The sequence below is a fragment of the Haliotis asinina genome, chromosome 8 (genome assembly GCF_037392515.1).
Source record: "Haliotis asinina isolate JCU_RB_2024 chromosome 8, JCU_Hal_asi_v2, whole genome shotgun sequence".
In the NCBI taxonomy this organism is placed as follows: domain Eukaryota; kingdom Metazoa; phylum Mollusca; class Gastropoda; order Lepetellida; family Haliotidae; genus Haliotis; species Haliotis asinina.
In genome coordinates, this window is record NC_090287.1 from 66,297,334 (window position 1) to 66,320,622 (window position 23,289).

General features: G+C 43.1%; 1 protein-coding gene across 3 annotated transcripts in view; it reads left to right on the forward strand.

Annotated features, from left to right (window-relative positions):
* Nucleotides 1–23,289, forward strand: part of LOC137294705 (2-aminoethylphosphonate--pyruvate transaminase-like) — a 62,752-nt gene that overhangs the window by 19,950 nt on the left and 19,513 nt on the right. For 2 of the 3 annotated variants that reach the window (XR_010957529.1, XM_067825780.1), the window contains exons 2-6: nucleotides 7,777–7,924; nucleotides 8,681–8,818; nucleotides 9,292–9,392; nucleotides 10,185–10,425; nucleotides 10,628–10,792. Coding sequence is in view for 2 of the 3 variants with exons in the window: in XM_067825780.1 (XP_067681881.1) it covers nucleotides 7,798–7,924; nucleotides 8,681–8,818; nucleotides 9,292–9,392; nucleotides 10,185–10,425; nucleotides 10,628–10,792 (772 nt within the window). In the remaining variant the exon portion in view is untranslated. The remainder of the gene's footprint in view (nucleotides 1–7,776; nucleotides 7,925–8,680; nucleotides 8,819–9,291; nucleotides 9,393–10,184; nucleotides 10,426–10,627; nucleotides 10,793–23,289) is intronic. The other variant, XM_067825781.1, reaches the window with a different exon arrangement.

Genomic DNA, 23,289 nt, shown 5'->3' on the forward strand with positions numbered 1-23,289 from the left:
GAAACATTACCCCTAGAACCTCTAACCCAGCTTTGCCTGTACTGGTGAGGGACACATTACCCCTAGAACCCCTAACCCAGCTTTGTCGGTACTGGTGAGGGACACATCACCCCTAGAACCCCTAACCCGGCTTTGCCTGTACTGGTGAGGGAAACATCACCCCTAGAACCCCTAACCCGGTTTTGCCTGTACTGGTGAGGGACACATTACCCCTAGAACCCCTAACCCAGCTTTGCCTGTATTGGTGAGGGACACATCACCCCTAGAACCCCTAACCCGGCTTTGCCTGTATTGGTTAGGGCCACATTACCCCTAGATCCCCTAATCCAGCTTTGCCTGTACTGGTGAGGGACACATTACCCCTAGAACCCCTAACCCAGCTTTGCCTGTATTGGTGAGGGACACATTACCCCTAGAACCCCTAACCCAGCTTTGCCTGTACTGGTGAGGGACACATCACCCCTAGAACTGCTAACCCGGCTTTGCCTGTACTGGTGAGGGACACATCACCCCTAGAACCCCTAACCCGGCTTTGCCTGTATTGATGAGGGACACATTACCCCTAGAACCCCTAACCCTGAAGAAAATGGGCTTCACACATTGTACCCATGTGGGGAATCGAACCCGGGTCTTCGGCGTGACCAACGAACGCCTTAACCACTATGCTACCCCACCACCCCGCCATTTAGAAAGTGGCCAAATGCAACATGTGTCATATTTGTGTCCCATCTGGGAATCGAACCCACACCCTCAGAATCCGGCACGAAACCGCCACTAACAAGACTTTCAAGAAGTTGCTTTCAAGCTATCATTCATAATGGTCCACTATAAAATTACCCCTAGAACCCCTAACCCGGCTTTGCCTGTACTGGTGAGGGAAACATCACCCCTAGAACCCCTAACCCGGTTTTGCCTGTACTGGTGAGGGACACATTACCCCTAGAACCCCTAACCCAGCTTTGCCTGTATTGGTGAGGGACACATCACCCCTAGAACCCCTAACCCGGCTTTGCCTGTATTGGTGAGGGAAACATTACCCCTAGATCCCCTAATCCAGCTTTGCCTGTACTGGTGAGGGACACATTACCCCTAGAACCCCTAACCCAGCTTTGCCTGTACTGGTGAGGGACACATTACCCCTAGAACCCCTAATCCAGCTTTGCCTGTATTGGTGAGGGAAACATTACCCCTAGAACCCCTAACCCGGCTTTGCCTCTACTGGTGAGGGAAACATTACCCCTAGAACCCCTAACCCAGCTCTGCCTGTACTGGTGAGGGACACATCACCCGTAGAACCCCTAACCCAGCTTTGCTTGTACTGGTGAGGGAAACATTACCCCTAGAACCTCTAACCCAGCTTTGCCTGTACTGGTGAGGGACACATTACCCCTAGAACCCCTAACCCAGCTTTGTCGGTACTGGTGAGGGACACATCACCCCTAGAACCCCTAACCCGGCTTTGCCTGTACTGGTGAGGGAAACATCACCCCTAGAACCCCTAACCCGGTTTTGCCTGTACTGGTGAGGGACACATTACCCCTAGAACCCCTAACCCAGCTTTGCCTGTATTGGTGAGGGACACATCACCCCTAGAACCCCTAACTCGGCTTTGCCTGTATTGGTGAGGGACACATTACCCCTAGAACCCCTAACCCAGCTTTGCCTGTACTGGTTAGGGACACATTACCCCTAGAATTCCTAATCCAGCTTTGCCTGTACTGGTGAGGGACACATTACCCCTAGAACCCCTAACCCAGCTTTGCCTGTACTGGTGAGGGACACATTACCCCTAGAACCCCTAATCCAGCTTTGCCTGTACTGGTGAGGGAAACATTACCCCTAGAACCCCTAACCCGGCTTTGCCTCTACTGGTGAGGGAAACATTACCCCTAGAACCCCTAACCCAGCTCTGCCTGTACTGGTGAGGGACACATCACCCGTAGAACCCCTAACCCAGCTTTGCTTGTACTTGTGAGGGAAACATTACCCCTAGAACCCCTAACCCGGCTTTGCCTCTACTGGTGAGGGAAACATTACCCCTAGAACCCCTAACCCAGCTCTGCCTGTACTGGTGAGGGACACATCACCCGTAGAACCCCTAACCCATCTTTGCTTGTACTGGTGAGGGAAACATTACCCCTAGAACCTCTAACCCAGCTTTGCCTGTACTGGTGAGGGACACATTACCCCTAGAACCCCTAACCCAGCTTTGTCGGTACTGGTGAGGGACACATCACCCCTAGAACCCCTAACCCGGCTTTGCCTGTACTGGTGAGGGAAACATCACCCCTAGAACCCCTAACCCGGTTTTGCCTGTACTGGTGAGGGACACATTACCCCTAGAACCCCTAACCCAGCTTTGCCTGTATTGGTGAGGGACACATCACCCCTAGAACCCCTAACCCGGCTTTGCCTGTATTGGTGAGGGACACATTACCCCTAGAACCCCTAACCCAGCTTTGCCTGTACTGGTTAGGGACACATTACCCCTAGAACCCCTAATCCAGCTTTGCCTGTACTGGTGAGGGACACATTACCCCTAGAACCCCTAACCCAGCTTTGCCTGTACTGGTGAGGGACACATTACCCCTAGAACCCCTAATCCAGCTTTGCCTGTACTGGTGAGGGAAACATTACCCCTAGAACCCCTAACCCGGCTTTGCCTCTACTGGTGAGGGAAACATTACCCCTAGAACCCCTAACCCAGCTCTGCCTGTACTGGTGAGGGACACATCACCCGTAGAACCCCTAACCCAGCTTTGCTTGTACTGGTGAGGGAAACATTACCCCTAGAACCTCTAACCCAGCTTTGCCTGTACTGGTGAGGGACACATTACCCCTAGAACCCCTAACCCAGCTTTGTCGGTACTGGTGAGGGACACATCACCCCTAGAACCCCTAACCCAGCTTTGCCTGTATTGGTGAGGGACACATCACCCCTAGAACCCCTAACCCGGCTTTGCCTGTATTGGTGAGGGACACATTACCCCTAGAACCCCTAACCCAGCTTTGCCTGTACTGGTTAGGGACACATTACCCCTAGAACCCCTAATCCAGCTTTGCCTGTACTGGTGAGGGAAACATTACCCCTAGAACCCCTAACCCGGCTTTGCCTCTACTGGTGAGGGAAACATTACCCCTAGAACCCCTAACCCAGCTCTGCCTGTACTGGTGAGGGACACATCACCCGTAGAACCCCTAACCCAGCTTTGCCTGTACTGGTGAGGGAAACATTACCCCTAGAACCTCTAACCCAGCTTTGCCTGTACTGGTGAGGGACACATTACCCCTAGAACCCCTAACCCAGCTTTGTCGGTACTGGTGAGGGACACATCACCCCTAGAACCCCTAACCCGGCTTTGCCTGTATTGGTGAGGGACACATTACCCATGAGTTCTTTCAAAGGCATTTAGAAGTTGGAGGAATCAAACTAAAAGTGCTTTATGGTTCAACTTCTTTATTCTACAAGGTCACAACGTTTCGAGACAGATTCTAGTCTCTTCTTCAGGTGAAGTGAGGGTAAAACTAAAGGGTTGCAGTATATATACACATAACAGTAGACTGATAACAATAGGTAGCAAGATATACAGGTATCTATTAATTGATGTACAGGCTTCGATTGATAGATGTACAGGCTTCTAATTATGTACAGGCTTCAACTGATTGGTGTGCAGGCTTGTTTTGATTAGGTTAACGAGTTACAGGTAAAGATGTTTGGATAAAGATTAGTCACTGAGGATAAGGTGGTTCCATGCATTGGGTAAGTAAACACCTCCGTCTCTGTTGATTGAGGGATTGTTCCGCTTGATTGCAATGGCTTCTAGGAGCTTCCGTTTTTTTAAGTCATTGGCGTTCCTAACTAATGTCCTGGTGTTGTCCCAAACAATCTTGTGGTTGGGGTTGTGCATGATGTGTTCACATACAGCAGACTTCTGATCCAAATTTTGAACTGATGTTTTGTGTTCTTTTAACCTGATAGCCAATGAAGATGACAAGAATTTTTATGGATGATCAACTTCTTTATTGCAGGGTAGTGACGTTTCGGTATAGATTCTTATACCGTTTTCAAGCGTGTGGACTACAGCCGCTTTGCCCTTGTCTGCTTGGACGATGGTGATGGACTTTTCTCAGGTCTGTGATGGCTTGTTGTTCAGGCTTGGTGATGTTGGGCTGCTGGGGCTTCGACTTCTGGAGGATGTCAGCAATCTGGTGGCGGAGGAAGTCAACCTTGCCACCAGGTGCCAACTGCTGCAGCCCCTTCTCTACGTTGATGATGAAGTCATCGTGGTTGCGTAGAGGTCGGGTAGGGACGAACTTGAGTCCTCTGGACAGCACGCTGATGTGTTCTTTGTTGAAGGGCTTGTGACTAAGGTTGACAACAGTCTTCCTCTGGTAGTCGGCTTTCTGTAGTCTGGTGGTGGTGCAGTCAGCGGGTTTTGGGTTGAGTTGTTGGAGTTTCTTGAGATGGGTAGTTTTGGTTTTGTTGTCAAGGATGTTGTTGGACTTGGTCTGGGCAGCACGGAGAGAGGAGTAGGTTTCTAGTTCGAGTGTAGAGCTGAGGGTGTCAAGGTGGCTGGTGATGCTGTTCAGGGTGGTGGCTTTTACCTTGCGGTGGTGGCGGATACGTTCTTTCACTAGGAGTTTAGAGGCATTGTGTAGGATGGATCTGGCGCTTGAAAACGGTATAAGAATCTATACCGAAACGTCGCTACCCTGCAATAAAGAAGTTGATCATCCATAAAAATTCTTGTCATCTTTATCTCAGCAACTTCTAGAATGCCTCTCAAACAGTGATAGCCAATGGTCGACCAGTTTCACCAATATATGTCTCTTTACAACTGCATTGGATATGGTAGATGCATCCTGCTGGGTTGTTGCATTTAGGTGTTGTTGGCCCACGTCCATTAGCTGATAGTAGCGTTTTCAGGTTGGTGTCGCTACGGAAGGTGACGTCTATTCCTGTTGTTTTCTTGATGAGACGGCTGATGCGATGACTTATCTGGCCATGGTATGGTATGTTAATTCTGATGGGGGAAGGTTCTGGTTTAGTTGACATTACCCATGAACCCCTAACCCGGTTTTGGCTGTACTGGTGAGGGACACATCACCCCTAGAACCCCTAACCCGGCTTTGCCTGTACTGGTGAGGGACACATCACCCCTAGAACTGCTAACCCGGCTTTGCCTGTACTGGTGAGGGACACATTACCCCTAGAACCCCTAACCCGGCTTTGCCTGTATTGGTGAGGGACACATTACCCCTAGAACCCCTAACCCTGGTTTTGCCCTGTCTTGATGAGGAACACAATACTCCTAAATTTAAGAGGTCATAGCCCGTACGACCTTGTTCACACCCCTCTTCCGATCTCCTTTACAACCATTTCACTAAGACGACATATCCATGTTGTACCATGGCGTCCTAAATCCATGTTGTACATCGTGTAAGAGGTACATTGTTGTAAGTAAGAGAAGAGACCAGAAATGGTGATAAATTACTGTTGTTCTATGTGATTGTGGTTCTGCTATGGCGTCATGCAGCACAGATCTTTTGACAATTACTTACGAAGTATCAAATCTTTCCGTTGTTATCTATTTTTAGTTTACTCTTTCCTGCTATGATGCTCTTTCCATGCATAAAGGTATTGATCCATTCAAAGCAATGAATAGCTGGTTAGATGTTGGAAATGCTACACACTGAAAAATTAGAATATTTGTTTGTTGACATTTCAAACTAGTGCAGTTTTTGTTTTCACCCCAGTATGTTTCGTTTCATTTTATCTAGACTGTTGGTATTGGTGGCAAAGACCAGGTATAATATCATATTAACATGTATGGGGAATTCAGTGGTGCATTTATCACAGCTGACAATGGAATGTTCGTGATGTAATAGACCTCTCAATACCAGGATTCGCGAAACGAGCTTTTGTAAACACAATCCAATATATGATTACACAATGCCATTTAGAGTGAGTGAATGAGTGAGTGAATTAAGTTTTACGCTGCTTTTAGCAATATTCCAGCAATATCACGGCGGGGGACACCAGAAAATGGGCTTCACACATTGTACCCATGTGGGGAATCGAACCCGGGTCTTCGGCGTGACCAACGAACGCCTTAACCACTACGCTACCCCACCACCCCGCCATTTAGAAAGTGGCCAAATGCAACATGTGTCATATTTGTGTCCCATCCGGGAATCGAACCCACACCCTCAGAATCAGGCACGAAACCGCCAGCACACAAACTCAGCCGCCTAGCCCACTCAGCCTGCTGGCGGTTAAGTGCCTGACTGAGGGTGCGGATTCGATTCCCGGATGGGACTCAACCAAAAAAGTACTAGAATTTGTACTTTACTGAGAAAGTGAAATCCCAGATATGACATATGTTGCATTTGTCCACTTTTTTAAATAGAATCCCGGATGGGACTCGACCAAAAAAAAGTACTAGAATTTGTACTTTGCTGAGGAAGTGAAATCCCAAATAAGACATATGTTGCACTATCCAATATGGTGGAAAGTGCACTTAGGCATTTGTGTGAGTATATTTTTGAAAGCATTCCAACCAATACTAGGTTCATCGGCAGCGTTTCAGATTTATCATTGGTAATATCATGAAAGACTAATATCAATGATCGTTAGCATGTTATTTTTTAAGTTAAATAATCATAGTAATTATCCAATTTTCACATTTGAAATCATACTGTACACAAAATAATGCTGTGAATCATGATTTTGTATTGTGTCATTGACATCGTGTAATCATAGCTTTCGGCCATGGGAGCCGTGCCAGTTGACACTTATCAGAGGGGTACACAAAGTACGCAGTCTAGACTACCAGTTGTCAGACTTTCATTTTTGTGGAAGTCGCGGTGGCTGAGCGGGCTAGGCGGCTGACTTTGTGTGCTGGCGATTTTCACAATTGAAATCATACTGTACACAAAATAATGCTGTGAATCATGATTTTGTATTGTGTCAAAAATGATGGGTTGCTAACGTCAAGGTCCTCTAGAGTGTCGAGCACGTTCGACCTGTCTCAAAATTTCTTAGGCCTTATTAGTTAACATGTTTTAATCACTTGCAGTACCTGATTAAACATTGACGCCATCTTTGTAGTGTTTACGACCTCCTAAAGCATTTATGACAGGTCAATCTGGGTCCTAAATTTTGGGCTGTTTACGACACACTGCCTTGTATTGATGAGAGACACATATATCCATGGCTTTACCCTGTCCTAGTGACACCTTAACCCTAGATCCCTTAAACACAGTTTTGCCCTGTTCTATTTAGGGACACACAACTGTTTGAGTTTGACTGATGTGCCCTGCCACATTGACATCTTAATGTAGTTCTCAGCTGAATAGAATGTCAGTTGTATGGAACATGCAATTTACATTTTGTATTAATTATAGCAAATCGAACAGTCATTCATATTTGTGTGTCCCTTCACATGTACAGGGAAAAATTCAGTATGCTGCATCTATACCCATTTCTTGTTTTTAAAACCTGGCTGATGTACTGTCGATACAACATCAGATTTTAAGACACACCTGTAAAGTGCTGTTACTACTTAACAAATACTCTGTTGAATCATGACTTCCAAATGATGTCTCTTTAACATGATGCAAAGGAATGTTGGTTGTAATATCCACCACCAGTGTGGCTGCGTTGATTGTGATCAAATACAGATTAACATAGCTGAAATTATTGCTGACTGCCACATAAAAAATAAATAATTTGTATGGGTAGTCTTAATGATACAGTGGTGCTTCACGTTTCAGGTGAATTAAATCAGACAAAACATGTCTGTCAGACTGTGTGTGAAGTTAGCAAGGTGTTCAGTCACTCTGCTTCGATCACAAAGTTGCATCAACAAGGAAATAGTGCAGATATATCGCAGTTTGAGTACATCCCAGCCACACACAGCAGGTGAGAACTGACAGGGCAATATTACATGTCACACCTTGAGTACGTCCCATCCACACACAGTAGGTGAGAACTGACAGGTCAATATTACATGTCACACCTTGAGTACATCCCATCCACTAAGAGGACAATATTACATGTCACACCTTGAGTACATCCCATCCACTAAGAATACAATATTACATGTCACACCTTGAGTACATCCCATCCACTAAGAGGACAATATTACATGTCACACCTTGAGTACATCCCATCCACACACAGCAGGTGAGAACTGACAGGGCAATATTACATGTCACACCTTGAGTACATCCCAGTCACATGCAGCGTCCAGTTCATTTATATGGAGGGAAACAAATGGAGAACCACATGGCAGTGCTCCTTTATTTGTTTCACTCAGTATATAACGGGTCAATTAACCAACCTGATACATGCAAAGCAAACATGGCCATGAAGATAGTAATTAGCGCAGCATACAGTAAACTGAGACTAAATATACTCAGAGACGCATGATTTCAGTGCAGTGACTGTTTATCTGTGTTATTGTCAGTTTTTTAATGTATGAAATGTGTACAAATATAGTGCCAACACAGTGACTGTAATTAACATAGTGAAGCCAGCTGGAGCTATTCTGGCTAATACATGCAAGCAGTCACATAAGATGCAGTGTGTAATCTATTACTGTGGACACAGTAATGCATGTTTATGCTACACATTGTGTATACAGCTGTAATATAGTTCAGCTGGAACTTGTTTCAGAGAAGAAGCTGTTTACGCCAGGCCCACTGGGCACCTCTCTGACAGTCAGACAAGCCATGCTGCAGGACCTTGGTTCGCGAGACATCAAGTTTATCAATGTTGTCAAGAAGATCCGAGCTGATCTGCTCAGCATAGCAGGTACCCGCTAACAATGTACTCCTGGCAATCTGTAACTTTCAAGTTTCAAGTACAGATATCATGTACATTTCAAGTTCAAAATCATCCTTACAGTATTATTATACAGTATTACATATGACTAAAGCTGCCTCTGATCGTGTTCCTGACAATAATATGACTAAAGCTTCCTCTGATTGTGTTCCTGACAATAATATGACTAAATCTGCCTCTGATTGTGTTCCTGACAATAATATGACTAAATCTGCCTCTGATCATGTTCCTGACAATAATATGACTAAATCTGCCTCTGATCGTGTTCGTGACAATAGTGTGACTAAACCTGTCTGTGATTGTGTACCAACAGCAGTGTGACTGAAACTGCCTCTGATCGTGTTCATGTTTGTGACAATAGTGTGACTAAAGCGTTCCGTGATTGTGTTCCTGACAATAGTATGACTAAAGCTGTCTGTGAATGTGTTCCTGTTTGTCTCCAGAGGTGGCTCCAGCAGATTTCACATCGATCTTACTTCAAGGTAGTGGGACATTTGCTGTGGAGTCTATCTTCCAGACATCTGTTCCCCGTACAGGGGGCAAGGTGAGATTTAGAAGGGTACAGGGTGAAGGAGTAGCTCTACTGGAAAAGAATGGGTGAGATTATAGTTTCACTAGAGCAAGTAGGCTTCATGGTGGGATTAAAGACTATGTTGGGACACAGGGATACAGTAGCTTCACTACTAAGAGAATTCAGATAATGGCATCATTATTGTGACATTGTGAGGTGATGACATCCCAAGGATGAAGTGATGGCATCATTCGGATGAGAGAGGTGAGATGATGGCATCACTTGGGTGAGAGAGGTGAGATGATGGCATCACTTGGGTGAGAGGGTGAGATGATGGCATCACTTGGGTTTAGAGGATGATATTATGGCATCTCTAAAGTGAGACTGTGGCATCACTAAGGTGATACGATGGCATAACTTGGCTGAGGTGATGCATCACTAGGGTGAGGTGATGATATCACTAGGATGAGGTGATGGCGTTACAAGGATTAGGCGGTGACATCAGTGGGGTGAGATCACTTGGTTGAGAGTTTGAGGTCATTGTATCACTAAGATGAGAGGATGGCATCATTTAGGTGAGAGGGTGATGTGATTCCATCATTAGGGTGAGATGATGTCATCACTAGGGTGAATTGGGGCAATACTAGGTTCAGGGTATCATTGTTAAAGTCACATAGTCATAGGTATAACAAATGACACAGCTTTTTCATCTGTATGTTTGTAATATCTGTTTAACCTGACCTTTCTTGTAATAATCTCCACGTGAGAGCACCTTTGTTTGGATCCCTTGCTGAGATGAGTCTGTATCACTGTGTTCTGTGTTAGGTGCTGATACTGGAGAATGGTGTGTATGGGCGCAGGATGAAGACTATCTGTGACACCCTGGCCATACCAGCTCACATGGAGAGCTTTGCTGAAGACAGTAGGGTGGACCTTGGTCGTGTAGAGAGTGTCCTAAAGGCAGACAACTCCTTCACTCATGTAGCAGTTGTGCAGTGTGAAACAACCTCTGGATTGTTCAATGATGTTGAGAGTGTTGGGAAACTTGTGAAGAAATACATTCCGGGTGAGTATTCTATGAAGTTTCCCTTTGAAAAAAGTGACTGGTTTATGGGTCTGCCCTGAGAGTTCCTCTGAATTTTTCCTGTTTGTAGTCATATGTATAACTTGATGATTGTAGCTTGATATGCCTGGGATATAACTTGAGCATTGTATGTATGCTACATGCCCGTATCCCAGGATGACATCCTGTAAGGGATCTGTTCCAGACTGCACTTACTTTGTGGATGCCATGAGCAGTTTCGGGGCAGTTCCAGTTGACTTCAGTGCAAGCAACATTGATGTGTTGGTCAGCTCAGCTAACAAGTGTCTTCAGGGGGTACCTGGCTTTGGGTTTGCAATCATCAGGAAGGACACGCTCAGTCGGTGCAAAGGTAAGAAGTGTTGTCAGGCTTCAACAGTTTCATGTTCTTCATTTTTGCTGTCATTGTGACACACTGAACTTCGGCTGAGAATGGCCATTCCTGGAACAGAAATAAAAAATCATTTAATTTTTTGGCAAAGAAAGTTTCTATTGTAATAAGCGCATCCATTGTGGAGAGTTGCCCAGTGACAGTAAGATTAAAGGTTCGATGTTATTTAATGGTTACAGTAGCAGTCTTTGTGTTGTGTATGTTTTATAGTGGATGGTAACCTTGTGCCTTGTGTTATGAGTGTGTATTTTCTGTATATTTTGTTATTAGTTAAGTAATAATTATGATTGGGTCACAACATTTAGTGTTTTGAATATTAATTATGATGAGTCATATTTCGTTTTAATAGCTGGTCAACACTTTTAGGATTCTGGTTTTCCAACAATTTGGCATGCATGACAGTCTTGCAAAATTCAGCCACATCATGTCTCACACTGGGCCAAAAGAAATGTGCCAAAATCTTCTCACAAGTTTTGTTTACACCCAAATGACCTGCCATGGGACTTTCATCTGCCAATGAAAGTACATGTTTTCAAAATAATTTGGTGGTACAATTTCCATTCATCCTCCTCAGGAACATCCGGCAACCTATATTTTCTCATCAGAACAACATCCTTGTAGTAATAACAAACTGGAACATTGCTAACCTCCTAAAAAAAACCAGCCTTACTAGCCAACTTCTACACTTCAACATCCTCACTCTGTGCACTAATAAGCTGCTCTCTGGAAAGAACATGTTCACCACCTGACAAACTATCTGACTTATCTTACTCTCTGAAGATAAGTGATCTGTCTCTACCTCACAAAGAATGATCCATAAAAGTCCCTGACAAATCGTAAATGGTATCATTCTGCAAAGAAGTCTTGGAAGAAATGCCTTTCGACATTGAACGAGTCACTGCACAGGAGGGAAAAATACCCGGAAATTCATCCTCCAACTTTTCAGTACTAACTGAACTGTCCCGCAAAACAGTGACAATTGGATCAGCGCCAACTTTAGCCCCCATAAGATCATTACCGATTGTAGTATCTTCTTGGGATCCATGTCTGCTCAGGGACACACACGACATGCGAGTAGTTCCAATCACCCGCTTTATTGTTCTGACGTAGTACGCAAGTTCACAAGTTACATCATGTGACCTCAGATGCTATAAGGCATACAACTACATCTCACAACTATAAGAATACTACAATCCTCCCACAGTTAGTACTGAAAACATCCATTATTTTCAAACATAATATTTGAAAATATTTAAATCTACCACCAATCAAGCATGTAATAAATTCCTAAATGTGTTACAACAAATAAATACACCATCAAACATATCCCACTTTCATTATTATACAAGTCTAACAATGACATAATATGAAACATTCAAATATTCATTTCTGTACATAGTCTTTCAAATATGCAGGAGCACGACGTGTCCTTTGAGATCTTCTTAAACAAGCAGTATCTGCTGACAGTGTAGCAGATCCACTCAGTTCATTTTCTTCTTCAGTTTCAGTCACATTAGTACTCATATCTACAGCTAGATCAGTACACAAGTTATCCTGATGAAACATTCAAATATTCATTTCTTTACATAGTCTTTCAAATATGCAGGAGCACGACGTGTCCTTTGAGATCTTCTTAAACAAGCAGTATCTGCTGACAGTGTAGCAGATCCACTCAGTTCATTTTCTTCTTCAGTTTCAGTCACATTAGTACTCATATCTACAGCTAGATCAGTACACAAGTTATCCTGCTGAACAGTAAAGTTCTCTGGCACTGAAGTTGCTTGTACCTGTGACTCAGTTCTGTCTGATACCAAGTTTCTCGGAATCATATCTTCAGGAATCTCAACATTATCAAAGTTCACTGGATCCTCACATGGAGCATGTCTAAGAAATTTAGCATTTCTTACACTGATAACACCTGTATCACAGTTCACAACCTGGAATGTATCACGTTGTTTCTTGTTGATGATCACATATTTTACAGGTTTGTACGTTGGAGTTAACTTACCACGCACAAAATTAGCAATGTACACCAGATCACCAACACTAAACATATGATGTTTCACACTGTTCTTCACATCTGCATATGTCTTCATCTTCTCTGCATAACAGAGTTTTCTTGATAATAATGGATCAGGTTTTGAGGAGTACAGCATTGGATATTTAGTTTTAATGTTCCTATGAAGCAATAACATAGCTGGAGTTTCACCAGTAGCTCGATGTGGAGTAGCTCTATACATTTGTAGAATTCTGGGTAACTGTCGTTTCCAGTCATTCCCATCAGTTGCTGCAGAACGGAATGCATTCTTCAAGAATCTATGAAAGCGTTCGATCTTTCCATTGCTCTTGGGAAAATATGGTGACGAACGGATATGTTTAATCCCTGCCATTCTCAAATATTTCACAAACTGTACGCTCACAAATTGGCGACCATTATCTGAAACTATGCTCTCTGGGAAACCATGTTCAGAAAATATTCTTTCCAAAACTTCAATGATAGCACTTGATGTAATGTCTTTAATCACCACTGCAAATGTCTATACCAACTTTCGACCACGGTCTTGGTGCTGGATCTACAGGTTGTAATGGAGTGTCATTTCTTAAAGGTTGATTCAGAACACAGGTAGCACACTTGTTAACAAGTTGTTCCACATCAAAATCCATCTTTGGCCAATAGAATCTTGTACGAAGGAATTGTTTAGTACGTACTATGCCTTGATGTGTCTCATGAGCTATACTCAAAACTCTCGACCTTAGTGATTGAGGAATCACTATTCTCTCTCCTCTCAAAAGAATTGAGTCATATGTTGAGAGTTCATTCTTGAACTTCAGATATTCCACCGACACATCACTCCAATCATCCGAGTTTATAGCACTTAATACTTTCACAATTTCTCCATCTTTGGATGAACAATTCCTAATTTCATCTATTGTAATTGAATCAATATCTAGTACACATGTGTCAACCACAGATCTGATATAATAGTCAGCCACATTATCACAATTCTTGGATGATAATGATTTTCTTGAAAAGAAATCTGCAATATTAGATTTGCCAGCAATGTGTCTAATTTGGAAATCATATCCATTTAACTTCCATGCAAATCTTTGAATTCTAGGGGGTAACTGAACTGTTTTCTCTTGAGTTAGCATGTGAATCAACGGACGGTGATCTGTTTGTAAAATAAACTTCCTTCCCCAAAGATACTTGTGGAAATGTTCCACAGACCAGATACATCCTAATGCTTCTCGTTCTATTTGTGAATACCTACGTTCAGTTTCTGTCAAAGAACGACTAGCAAATGCGATAGGTTGAAAACTACCATCATCTTGCTCTTGAAGTAAAACTGAACCCAAACCAACTGGACTAGCATCACAAACCAGAATAGTTGGAGCATCAACATCATAGAAAGCTAAACATGTGGCTTTACTAAAAGCCTTCTTCAAAGATACAAATGCTGACTGACAAACATCATTCCATCTCCATTTTACTCCAGTTCTAGTGAGAAGACGTAATGGTTCACACAGATCTGCAAAACTAGGAATAAACTTCATCAAGTAATTGCACACTCCTAAAAATGAACGTAACTCAGAAACATTTTCTGGAGGATTAGCTAATTCAACAGCTGACACCTTCTTTGGATTAGGTCTGACACCTTCAGAAGAAACCACATGTCCTAAAACCTCTATCTCTGTCATACCAAGTTTACACTTGTCCTTGTTGAGCTTTAAATTATACTCCCTACATCTTTTAAAAACTTTTCTGAGCAAATTTTCAAGTTCTTCAAGAGAATCTGCATAACAAATCAAATCATCAATATATTTCTCCAAACCTGTAATATCATGGAAAACATAGTTCATAGCCTTTTGATATGCTTCAGAAGCTGAATTCAAACCAAAAGGGAGTCTTTTGAATCTAAAGATACCTCTGTGTGTAACAAAACTTGTCAAATCTCTAGATTCTTCTGCCAATAAAATCTGCCAAAATCCCCGTTTACAATCAAGCTTGGCAAAGTAGCGTGCTGATCTCATAGCATAGAGTGTATCATCTACAGTAGGAATAGGAAACCTCTCACGAACAACAGCCTTGTTGACCTCACGTAAATCACAACAAACTCTAATCTCAGAAGTATTTGGTTTTGGAACACAATGTATATTTGAAACCCAAGGTGTAGCATGATGTACTTCTTCAATGATATCATCATCAATCATTCTATCTAACTCAGAACTGACTGCTTCCACCATAGAATAGGGTAACCTACGAAGCGGTTGTGTAACCGGTGTGACTGATTCATTAACCTTGATTGTATGAGTAAAATCTTTAATTTGACCCAAGCCATCAAATACATCTGAAAATTCATCAAAAAGATGATCTAGATTTGTTGAAGAACTAACCTTGTTTACGTTGATCTGAAGCAAAGACAACTCAAGACTAGACTTCCTTCCAAGCAAAGATACCTCATCACCAGACATGACATAAATCTTATCTTCAACTTGATTATCACCAACTTTCAGAAGAACATCAAAATAACCAAGACATACCATAGGCTGCTTCTGACCATAAGCTTTAAAATGTTTAGCTGTAGGAGAAAGTGGGAAATGTTTGAAATATCTATCATAAGTCACCTCTGAAATTATGTTCCTATATGAACCTGAATCTAAGAACATCTCCAAATCTCTACCATTTACATTCACAGAAGTACAGAGATCTGAATCAAAGTAATACACAAACTCAGCATCTTCTGAAAATGAATCTGATTCAGATGTTTCATCAATCAATACTGCCTTCAATTTCTGCTTATCATTCTGTTGCTGAAATTTAACCTTACCACCTTTCTTTTTCTTTTTAACAGCCTTCTGCTTTGAATGAGCTTGCTTATCAATATCTAACTTACCTAACTGAAACCTTGATGTATAACTAGACCTACTACCTGGAGTTGAACTACCAGCTGACTGTCTAGCTTTACATACTCTAGCCAGATGACCCTTCTTTTTACAGAACAGACAGTTGGCATTAATAGCACCACATTCAGAAGCCTTGTGATCTGAAAAACCACATCTGTAACACCGGCTATAAGACTGATTACCAGACTGAGTAAAGCTAACATCAACTTTGTTAACAGAAATTCCTGCAATAGCTTTAGAATTCTCCATAGCCATCTCATAAAGTCTTGCAACCTTAAGAGCAGAATCCAAAGTTAAATCATCCTTCAGCAGAAGTTTCTCACGGAGGTGTTTCGATGCACATTTCTCAACAATCTGATCTCTGATCATTTCATCATGCAAAGCACCAAAATTACAAGTTTTGGCAAGTTCTCTCAAGTCAGTAACATAATTATCAATACTCTCATCTGACCCTTGTGCTCTAGAACGAAATCTGTAACGTTCTGCCACTACATTTCTTTTTGGATTGAAGTATGCACTCAAAACAGTTTTAGCAGTATCATAAGTGTCCTTTTGACCAGGCAATGTAAGAAAAATTCTCTGACATGGAGTACCTAAACAGTGCAACAATGTTGCCCTTCGAACCTTATCCTCTTGTGTTTCTAGACCACTGGCAACCTCATAAATAGAAAAAGATTCCATCCAAACAGTAAATTCATTACTCATATCAGTGGAATTCATATTTAGAGCTGGCGGGGGACGTAAATGTACGTTAAAGTTCACAGGTGCTGCGACTAGTTCAGGTTCAGCCATATTGGATACACACTGTTTACACAGTTTGGCAAAGTCAAAGTTTATGAAAGTCAAGACAAGTTTGACTAAACAAAATATGGAGAATGTTCTCAATACCCAGTTCATGATGACAAATATGATAAATATTCACATTGAACACATGCTGTTGAAAAGGTGTAGACAGCTGTAGACAAAACTTGCGACATATTGTGAGTCGTGACACTGACAGGCGAGATACATGTGATGCACGAGAATAAATGGCGTCTTCATGAGTTCTCACACAAAGTTCTGTTCAGAAGTTCCACCAATTAGTGAGAGTTCGTATCACTAACATAGTTCATGTCGCGTGTATATCACCTTCCCTTGAGGCATTACGACGTATCCCATCCTCGTCGCCATTGTAGTATCTTCTTGGGATCCATGTCTGCTCAGGGACACACACGACATGCGAGTAGTTCCAATCACCCGCTTTATTATTCTGACGTAGTACGCAAGTTCACAAGTTACATCATGTGACCTCAGATGCTATAAGGCATACAACTACATCTCACAACTATAAGAATACTACACCGATCAACAAATCGACACCCGGAACCGGGAGAGAGTCAAGAACACCAACTTTCACCCCACCTGAAATCAGATCTGAGGTCAAATTCACAAAATGGAGAGGAGCAGAAGAATTGCCACCTATACCCTGAAGCAAAACATCTGAGTTAGCTGAAGACTCATCAGAAAAAGGCAAAATATCCTTCAAAATCAGAGATTGAAGAGCTCCAGTATCCCTCAAGATAAAACGGTCCATGGGGTAGAATTATCTCCCATAAGTGACACAGAACCCTTATACACAAAGGGCAAAATCTCCTTCCGAACTACAGAATCTGGAGACTTACTCTCATAGACAAAACTCTCCTCAGAACCACCTGGAAAGAAAGGCTGAGGTGCAATGGACACAAAAGCATTTGGGGAACCTGTAGCCTGATTTTTAAACTGGAGTTTTTTAATATGCAGATACCAAATGACCTGACTTCTTACAATACGCACAAACAGGATCAGAACCACTGGTAGTCTCAGGCTTAGACTGAAAAGTATGTGACTGCTTGCCACTAGAATTTGAACCTGTTCTTACACCACTTTAGACTGCATGTCCTGAAGTCTTAACCGGGGAAAAGCCCTTTTGGCCAGAAACCTTTGTATTACCCGGAGACTAAAAAGAACTCTTGTGAGTCAAACAATAATCGTCTGTCAACATTGCTGCCTTATGTAAGTTATCAACCTTTTGTTCATCCAAATAAGTCTTAAGGTCAGCATGAACACTCTGCTTGAAATCTTCCATCAACAATAACTGTCTCAAACCATCAAAATCTGTGACCTCCTTAGACCCACACCACCTATCAAACAATGTTTCCATTTCTCTAGCAAACTCTACAAAAGTCTCATTGTCCCTTTTGTGAGCATTTCTGAATTTCTGACGATAGGCCTCAGGCACTAACTCACAAGTTTTTAAAAAGCACTCGGTCTCCTACTTCAATGGTTCCTCCTCTTACCTTCAGATCATATCTGACCTTCTGTCTGTCTTGAGCACTGCGGGTAGTCTTAGATGCCTGCTCATAAGCACTCCTGAGTCTTTCCCAGAGGGCCTTGGTATACTGATACACTGACTTCCTCTCTCTATTGAGTTCTAAGCCAAAAGCAAGATCGATGGGTAATCTAGGTTCACGTCCAAACATGAGGAAGAATGGGGTCTGGCCGGTGGTCTCATGGCGAATGCAATTGTATGCGTGAACTAAAGGTCCTACATAATTCTTCCAATCCCGTTTCTTATCAGGTGATAGGGTGCCCAGCATGTCACAGAGGGTCCTGTTAAACCGCTCACACATGCCGTTGCCCATGGGATGGTATGGAGTGGTCCTTGACTTTTTGATATTCAATATGTCACACAATTCCTTAATGAGTTTGCCCTCAAAGTTGGCTCCTTGATCTGTGTGGAGACGCTGTGGCATTCCATAGTGTTGAACAAAATTGGTGTAGAAGGTCTCTGCAGTCGTCTTTGCTGTCTGGTTCCGTGTGGGAATAGCCATGGCATACCGGGTAAAATGGTCTGTAATTACCAGAACATTTTCGTATCCTCGTGACGATTCCAGGGAAAGGAAGTCCATACATACTAACTCCAGCGGCTGGCTGGTGCTGATACTCACTAAAGGTGCTCTGGCATTGGTGGGAGACTTTCTTCGGAGACATCTTCCACAAGCTCGGAAGTACCAGCTGTAGTCTCTTCTTTTCCCCTGTGATTATCTGCCGATATAGAACCCCATTCTCCAAGATTAGACTGTCAAAAACTCTGAAGAGGCAAGCATCAGACGTTGTAGGTGGAATCATTTGTTTCCTTGGCTTAACTCCAGATCTCACACTTGCAATCCACGGTCGGAGAATTGGATCTTGATATTGCATCTTCCTCCAGTCTCTTTTGGTCATGTTGCGGATATCTTGTCCTTGGTCCAGATCCATGTCGATGACCTCAGCTGATAGGCATAGGGATTCCACAAACGGTTGGGAATGAATAATGTTGCACACAGCTTTGACAGATTTTGTAGGAATTTGTAATTCCTCCTCTTCCTCCCTTGTCAATCCTGGTAGCCGGGATAATCCATCTGCATCAGCATTACTCTGGCCTGGACGATAGATAATGTCAAAGTTATAAGCTGAAAGTGCTGCTAACCAGCGATGACCTGTTGCATCCAATTTGGCAGTGGTGAGCACATAAGTCAGTGGATTATTGTCCGTATATACGGTGAAAGTGTTTCCATACAAGTAATCCTTGAATTTCTCTGTCACTGCCCATTTGAGAGCCAAGAACTCTAAACGGTGTGCCGAATAATTCCTCTCTGATTTACTTAATCCACGACTCCCGTAGCAGATTACTTGTTTCCTCCCATCTTCTGTCTCTTGGTATAAAACTGCACCAAGCCCACATGTACTGGCATCTGTGTGTAGCTCAAACCTTTTAGTGTAGTAAGGGTATCCCAACACAGGTGGTGACGATAGGACCTCCTTCAATTTCTGAAAAGCCGACTCTTGTTCTGTACCCCAAGACCAAGGCTTACAAGCATAGTTCTTCTTCTTAGTCCTCTTGGATTCCTGTGGAGCTGGCATCAGGCTTGAGAGTGGGTGAGCAATCCTTGCGAAATCCTTCACAAACTTACGATAGTAACCAGCGAAACCAAGGAACTGACGGACTTGCTCTGGCGTTGTAGGACGTGGCCAATCCTTGATACGCTGTACTTTGTGTGGATCTGCTTCAACTCCTTTCGATGACGCCACGTGTCCCAGGAACTTTATCCTCTCCTTGAAGAAAGAGCACTTGTCGGGTGTCAACTTCAGCCCACACTCTCTGATCCTCTGGAAGACTCTGGCAAGTCGATTCAAGTGTTCTTCATAAGTGTCCGAGAACACAATGATGTCATCTATGTAGATTAAGCAGATCTTGAGATGAAGTCCGTCAAAGCACTCGTTCATCAGTCGCTGGTAAGTGGCGGGGCTGTTGCACAGACCAAAGGGCATCCTGACATACTCATAAAATCCGACTGTGAAAGCTGTCCTTTCTTTGTGTTCTTCAGCCAACTCAACCTGATGATACCCACTCTTCATGTCCAACGTTGTGAAGTATTTGGATCCAACCAGGGCATCAAACATCTCCTCCACTCTCGGCAAAGAATAGCTGTCCTTGATGGTCCTATTATTGAGCTGTCTGAAGTCCACACATAGCCTAAGTTTGCCATTTTTCTTTCGTACCAGTACAACATTAGATGACCAAGGTGAATGTGTCTTGCGAATGACCCCACCAAGGAGAAGTTGTTGGAGATGATCTCTTACTTCTTGATACATTGGAGGCGGAATCCGCCTATGTCGTTGCTTGAATGGACACTCATCCGTCAGCTCGATCCTATGAACTACCTTGTCAGTAAAGCCAACATCCATATCCCCTTTTGAAAAGATGTCCAAATGTTGTCGGATAACATCTTTGCCTCGGGCCAGTTCATCAGGAGTTACGGCAGCTTCCTCAAAGTCCATCTTCTCAATCAATGGTTCATCAACAGAGTCATTTATCTGAGGAACATCTTCAACGGTCACTGGTTGTAATTCGCATAGTATGGCATTAGGTGGTACAGCAACAGTCCTAGCGGTAATATTACAAACATAGACTTCAACCCCCTTCTTCTGTTGGTCATTGTAAGTGACTAAGCTTGGAGCTATGTCAAGGTCATCTGGTATTGCTGAAGTTCTCGTGGCTTGTAGTACAGCACAAGTGGGGTGATAATTAAGCCGTTTATCCATATATCCAGGAATCTTCACTTCGCTGTTAGGTGGAATGATAATCCTCTTGCACTCAGCGCTCTTCACTATGGCTAACTTGTTCTGACGCTTTGCTAACTCCTTCTCTCGAAGTACAAGGCATCTAAAAGCCAGGTACCATGGGGTGAAGAGATTAGCAGACTGTAAGAATCGGTTTCCATGTTGTTCTTTACACTTGACCATAAGTGAATTCAAAATGTTAGTGCCAATAAGAACAGGTACCGTCTCGTTGTATTCACTGTCGGGAACAACTAAGAATAGACCTTGCTGGTCAACTGGTAACATACCTGTGACTTTTATGGATGCTTCAACATATCCGAGGTATGGTAGCGGCTTACCATCCGCACACTCTACATGTAGGATACCTTGTAGTGGCTGTATAGTGATATGAGACAGATTATCACGATGGAAAGACTCACTCATGGTTGATACAGTTGCTCCAGTATCCAGAAGGGCTTTAGTATCCACTCCATGAACGGCAATTTCTACTTCTTTTCTGCGATTATGTCATCATCTTTGGGGCTCTGTACACTAAAATCCATAGTTCGCCCCGCACTATGGATCCTCCTCAGTTTAACGGACCCCAACTGTGATCCATCCTAACTGTGCACTTGTAGCTGATGTGTCCGGGTTGACCACAGCGGTAGCAGATGGGAGTAGGTTGTCCATAGGCATCAGTTGTCCATCCTTGTCTTGGCCTGACTGTCCTGGGTCTAAAGGCTTGCTGTCCCTGGACGTTGCTGTTCTGAGCGTTCCGAGACGTAGTAGGTAGTGAATGTTGAGCTGGAGGACTCTGGGTATGTTGTGGCATCGTGTGAAATCCCTGAAATGGTGTGTAACAGTCGCTTGAATACTCAACTTGTGGTTGTGCCTGGGTTTGATAGGGTCAGATCAGCTACTTCCCCAGTAAGCTTCCTGATCATCCCCTTGATCTCTGCCAGTTCCGTATTCTCCTTAGAGACAGCTGCCATACCAGGAGTAGACTTCTTCTTTGTATTCATCAAGTGGGAAAGTAGGGTGGGAGACTCTTCACGCATCTTGAGTTCTTGTTCTATTCTTCTAAGGCTGATGAGAAGATCACTATAGGTGTGGCTCTGATCATATTTATGTCCAGAAACATCCTTCAACTTGGGCAGAAGTCCCGTCCATAGCATGGATTTAAGCATCCTGTCCTGTTTGTGAGAGGCAACTTCTCCTGCATCGATGGCCTGGCCCAAGAGGTCCTCTAGACGTACAGCCCAGGTAGCAACTGACTCCGTCTCTGTCTGTTTAGCTGAGTAGAATTTGGCAAGAAGTGTCTCTGTGGCATCTACTTCTCCGAAGACGCTGTCCATTTTAGCTAGAATAGTGCTTCCATCAACATGTGGGCCTAACCTAAGTAAAACTCTAGCAGCAGTCCCTTTGAGTGACCTCCTGATGGCTTGCTTGATGTTGTCCTCAGAGTGTATCTTGTCCTGGAAGACACACTGTACTTCATAGCGCCAAATATCATATGTGGTATCCTTATTTACCTCTCCGGAAAAGAATGGAAGGCGTGGTACCTCTGCCACCTTGATTGTGGTATTGGTCTTGACCTTGGCATCTTCTGGATCCTCCGATTCGGTCTTTACCACGGGGGTACCAGAGCATTCACGCATCCACTTCATAAAGTCTTCGGGGGAGTCAGACTTTGGGGGTAACTTCAGTGCATTGAGAGTAGACACAAGTTGGTCTATTTCTTCTTTAGACATACCATCGGACGCCATAGTAACTGAACTGATGACCACAATGGTATGAAGAAATGTATACACGGCAGGTATAATATCTACTGGTATGCAACAATACGACAGGTGAGTGGGATACCCACACTACCTATGTTTGAGTGGTGGATACTACAGGTAAGTAAACAACTAACCTATACACCACGTAGGTGTACTCAGGTAGTAAGTATGAATTACATAGGGTTGGGCCCACTGGTATACGTACTGGTATAAGCTATATAATACCGGGCAATATAAGGAAGTGGGCAAAATGTGCTTAGGTTAGTGGTATTTGCATGACAAATTTACGCAGGTGTAACGCAAGCGCATGAGATTGAAACTGACACTGGAGAACGCCACACGAAAGACAGACAAGTAAACAAGTTAACCAGGAAGATGACTGGTTCAACCCACGGAAAACACCTTCAGACAACACTCTAAATCTGAATGCCAAGTGCTAAGAACTAAATACTAGCAAACTTTATTTAGAGTATTAAGATACTAAACAAAGATATATATATATATATGTATATATATATATATATTTATATATTTTTTGATACTTGTGATTAGACAACAATTGAATTCAGTTGAGTATTTAATTCTAAGTAATGCCTATAGGGTTTATCGATTAAATTGCTTGTTACTTAAGCACAGTATTCACACATGCAAAATCAAGCACACCCGATTATT